Source organism: Aegilops tauschii, chromosome 1 (assembly GCF_002575655.3).
Source record: "Aegilops tauschii subsp. strangulata cultivar AL8/78 chromosome 1, Aet v6.0, whole genome shotgun sequence".
NCBI classification, from domain to species: domain Eukaryota; kingdom Viridiplantae; phylum Streptophyta; class Magnoliopsida; order Poales; family Poaceae; genus Aegilops; species Aegilops tauschii.
Genome location: NC_053035.3, coordinates 184,976,867 through 184,981,211, shown reverse-complemented (window position 1 = coordinate 184,981,211; position 4,345 = coordinate 184,976,867). Strand labels below are relative to the sequence as shown.

At 45.6% G+C, this 4,345-nt stretch overlaps 1 protein-coding gene across 1 annotated transcript; it reads left to right on the top strand.

Annotated features, from left to right (window-relative positions):
* Nucleotides 1-275: 275 nt before the first annotated feature.
* Nucleotides 276-4,012, top strand: LOC141027954 (uncharacterized). Its single transcript, XM_073505631.1, has 6 exons — nucleotides 276-515; nucleotides 816-1,223; nucleotides 1,517-1,672; nucleotides 2,295-2,754; nucleotides 2,896-3,038; nucleotides 3,605-4,012. The coding sequence occupies exons 1-6, from the start codon at nucleotides 276-278 to the stop codon at nucleotides 4,010-4,012; spliced, it is 1,815 nt and encodes a 604-aa protein (XP_073361732.1).
* Nucleotides 4,013-4,345: the final 333 nt, after the last annotated feature.

The window sequence follows — 4,345 nt, the reverse complement described above, 5'->3', positions numbered from 1 at the left end:
CTATTGGGAAGCATGAGTTTCCTACGGATTTGATTATATTGAAGTCACAAGGCCTGAATATTATTTTGGGTATGGATTGGTTACAATTATATAAAGGTCGTATTGATTGTGCCAGTCGATCTATTACTCTCAGTGCACCAGGAGGGAAGAGGATCAAATATGTATGTAAGTATAAGCATAATCAGGTGCAGGTGAACTCTCTTAAGGGGGGTAGCCTGGAAGAGGTGCCAGTCGTGAGGGATTATCCAGATGTGTTTCCTGAGGAATTGCCAGGTATGCCACCAGACAGAGATATTGAGTTTCTTATTGATTTAATACCGGGCACTGGACCTATTGCAAAGAGACCGTATAGAATGCCTCCTCAAGAGTTGGAGGAATTGAAGAAGCAGATAAGAGAATTGCAGGCACAAGGATTTATTTGCCCAAGTTCATCACCTTGGGGAGCTCCAGTTTTGTTTGTGGAGAAAAAGGATGGAACCTTGAGGATGTGTGTTGATTATCGTTCTCTGAATGAGGTAACCATTAAGAATAAGTATCCTTTGCCTATGATAAATGATCTGTTTGACCAGTTGGAAGGAGCTACTGTGTTTTCTAAGATTGATCTTTGTTCTGGTTATCATCAATTAAAGATTCGTGAGCAAGATATTCCCAAGACTGCTTTTACTACGAGGTATGGGTTGTATGAATATACTGTTATGTCATTTGGATTGACTAACGCCCCTGCATACTTCATGAATATGATGAACAAGGTGTTTATGGAGTTCTTGGATAAATTTGTGGTTGTTTTCATTGATGATATATTGGTGTTCTCCAAGAATAAGCAAGAGCATGAGGTGCATCTGCGTTTGGTATTGGAGAAACTGAGGGAACATCAGTTGTATGCCAAGTTCAGCAAATGCGAGTTTTGGCTGGATGAGGTAGCATTCCTTGGACATGTTGTGTCAGGTAATGGAGTTGCAGTTGATCCATCTAAGGTTGCTGCAGTTACAGAGTGGGAGACACCCACGGCAGTTGGAGAGATTCGCAGCTTCTTGGGCCTTGCAGGTTATTACAGGAGGTTTATTGAGAACTTTTCCAAAATTGCAGAGCCTATGACTGAATTGTTGAAGAAGGAGAAGAAGTTTGTTTGGACTGATGAATGTGAAGCCAGCTTTCAGGAATTGAAGCAGCGTTTGGTTACGGCACCAGTTTTAACTCTGCCAGGCATACATAAGGACTTCCAGGTATATTGTGATGCTTCTCGTCAAGGACTTGGAGTGTTTTGATGCAGGAAGGTAAAGTTGTTTCTTATGCTTCACGCCAGCTTAAGAATCATGAGCATAATTATCCTACACATGATTTGGAGTTAGCCTCAGTTGTGCATGCATTGAAAACTTGGAGGCCATATCTTATTGGTAATCATTGTGATATATTTACTGATCATAAGAGCTTGAAGTATATTTTTACTCAAAAGGATTTGAACCTCAGGCAGAGGAGATGGTTGGAGCTTATTAAGGATTATGATTTGAATGTGCAGTATCATCCTGGTAAGGCTAATGTTGTTGCTGATGCGTTGAGTCGTAGGAGCCATGCTAATGCAATTAATGTTGATAATATGCCACCCGAGTTATGTGAACAGTTCAGGAATCTCAGGTTGGAGATGGTTCCTAAGGGATATTTAGCAACACTTGAGGTAAAGCCTACTTTGATTGACAGGATCAGAGAAGCTCAAAAGAATGATAAGGAGATTGCTGAGATAAAATAGAATATGGTTAAAGGTAAGGCAGAAGGTTTCCATGAGGATGAACATGGAGCCATATGGTTTGAGAAGCGTATTTGCGTACCTCAAGATGCTGATATCAGGAAGTTGATTCTTCAGGAGGCGCATGATTCACCTTATTCTATTCATCCAGGTAATACTAAGATGTATTTGGATTTGAGGGAAAGATTTTGGTAGCCTAGCCTGAAGAGGGAAATTCCTGGATATATTGCAACATGATGTGTGCCAAAGGGTTAAAGCAGAATATCAGAGACCAGCAGGTTTGTTACAGCCATTGCCTATACTTGGTTAGAAGTGGGATGAGATTGGTATGGATTTCATTACAGGTCTACCCAGGACTCTGTCAGGTTATGATTCTATTTGGGTAGTTGTTGATCGGGTGACTAAAGTTGCTCACTTCATCCCGGTAAAGACTACTTATACCAGTGCTCAGCTAGCAAAGATTTATATGTCTAAAATTGTTTGTCTGCATGGAGTTCCAAGGAAGGTAGTGTCTGATAGAGGTACTCAGTTCACATCCAAATTTTGGCGTCAGTTGCATGAATCCTTGGGCACCAGGCTGGAGTTCAGTACAGCTTTCCATCCGCAGACTGATGGGCAGATAGAGAGGGTAAACCAGATTTTGGAGGATATGGTGAAAGCTTGTGCTTTGGACTATGGGTCCAGTTGGGATGATAATTTACCTTATGCAGAGTTCTCATATAATAACAGTTATCAGGCTTGTCTGAACATGGCACCATTTGAGGTATTGTATGGTAGGAAGTGCAGGACACCATTGATGTGGGATGAGGTTGGAGAACGTCAGTTCTTTGGACCAGACTTGATCAGAGATGCTGAGGAGAAGGTCAAGTTGATTCATGATAGACTGAAGATAGCGCAGTCCAGACAGAAGAGTTATGCAGATGCAAAACGTAAGGAGGTGACATATGAGGTAGGAGACCGTGCATATCTTCGAGTTTCACCACTTCGTGGAATTAAGAGGTTTGGAATCAAGGGTAAGTTAGCACCACGTTTTGTGGGACCTTACAAGATCTTGGAGCGTAGAGGAGAGGTAGCTTATCAGCTGGAGGTGCCAGAATCCTTGTCAGGAGTTCACGATGTGTTTCATCTATCTCAGTTGAAGAAGTGCCATGCAGAGATGATGGGTGTTCCATTGAGGGACACGGTGCCATTTGAGGCAATTCAGTTGGACAGTGATTTGACATATGAGGAGAAGCCTATTAAGATTCTGGAGACAGCAGAGAGAGTTACTCGCACCAAGACAATCAAGTTATGCAAGGTTCAGTGGGATCATCACACAGAGGAGGAAGCTACCTCGGAACGAGAGGAGGATCTCAGGCAGGATCACCCACACCTATTTGCTAGCCAGCCCGAATCTCAAGGGCGAGATTCATCTTAAGGGGGGTAGGTTTGTAACATCCCAATTTTCCTAAATTAGGATGTTATTAGATCACTCATATGCATATCATATTTTTATTGCATTATTTGCTTTTTCAGAATATTCAAATCTTTATGCAACAAAAAGGCAACTTATTTGGAGTGGAGATAACATGACTTCTCCCCTGTTTTAAAAAATGTTCATAATGTACAGAATATTATTTCAAGTTCATCTGATATGTTCTGGTAATTTTTGCAATCTTCAAAATATTTTGTTGTTATGTGTGCCCTATTGCATAAAAATTATTTTTGAAAATTGCATTAGTGTTGGAACTAGTGTTCCTGTAGTTTATAGCTGTAGGGCTATTTTGACTGTGTGTCTAGGTATTTTTATTTAGAATTCATATTGTGTGTTTTATTTTATTTATTTTGTTCTGCTGCTGTAGTTTTTGTTTAAAAACAAAACAGAGCCAGCCCGCCTGCCAGCCGGCCAACCGGCCCACCGCCCGCGGCCCAGTGTGCAACAGCCGCAGCCCGCTAAACCTAGCGAAGCGGTACGCCCGCTCGCTCGCACCCGACCCGCGCCCGATCCACCCTTCGCCTCCAGCCGCTGACAGCGGGTCCCGCGCCCTGCTCGTCCCCGCCATCGAGCCAGACATCGCGCGCCGCACGCGCGCATGCACGCCGAGGCCGACCCGGATCGATCCGGCGCCTGGTCGACCCCGTGCGAGCCAGGGACATCACGCGCGAGCCCAGGACCTCGAAGAACCCTACCGCAGCCCCTTCTCCATCCTTTCCTCGTCCGCACGAGCAGCTAGGGCAAAACGGATCTCGCCGGAGGAGCTCCAAGTCCGCCGGACGCTGCCGTCGCCGTAAGAACTCGCAGAGCCATGCCGCCTGCTCCATTCGGATCCCCTCTCGAAGCCTCTCTCGTCTGACATTTTCTCGTGGCCGAGAACGCAACATCGCGAGAGGGACAAGCTCGTCCGCCGCCGCCGGAGCACAGCCACTATTCACGTCGTCTTCCCCTCCCGCAGAGGACGCCCCGACGCCGTTGAGCACCACCACCACCTCCGCCACTCCACGCCGCCTCCGCCCGTCACCTCGCCTTCGCCGGAGACCCACCGGAGGAGCGCCACCGCCAACGCCCGAGACCGCCGTCGTTTTCCTCTGTTTTGGGTGAGCACACACGCCCGGCCAATCAAGAAC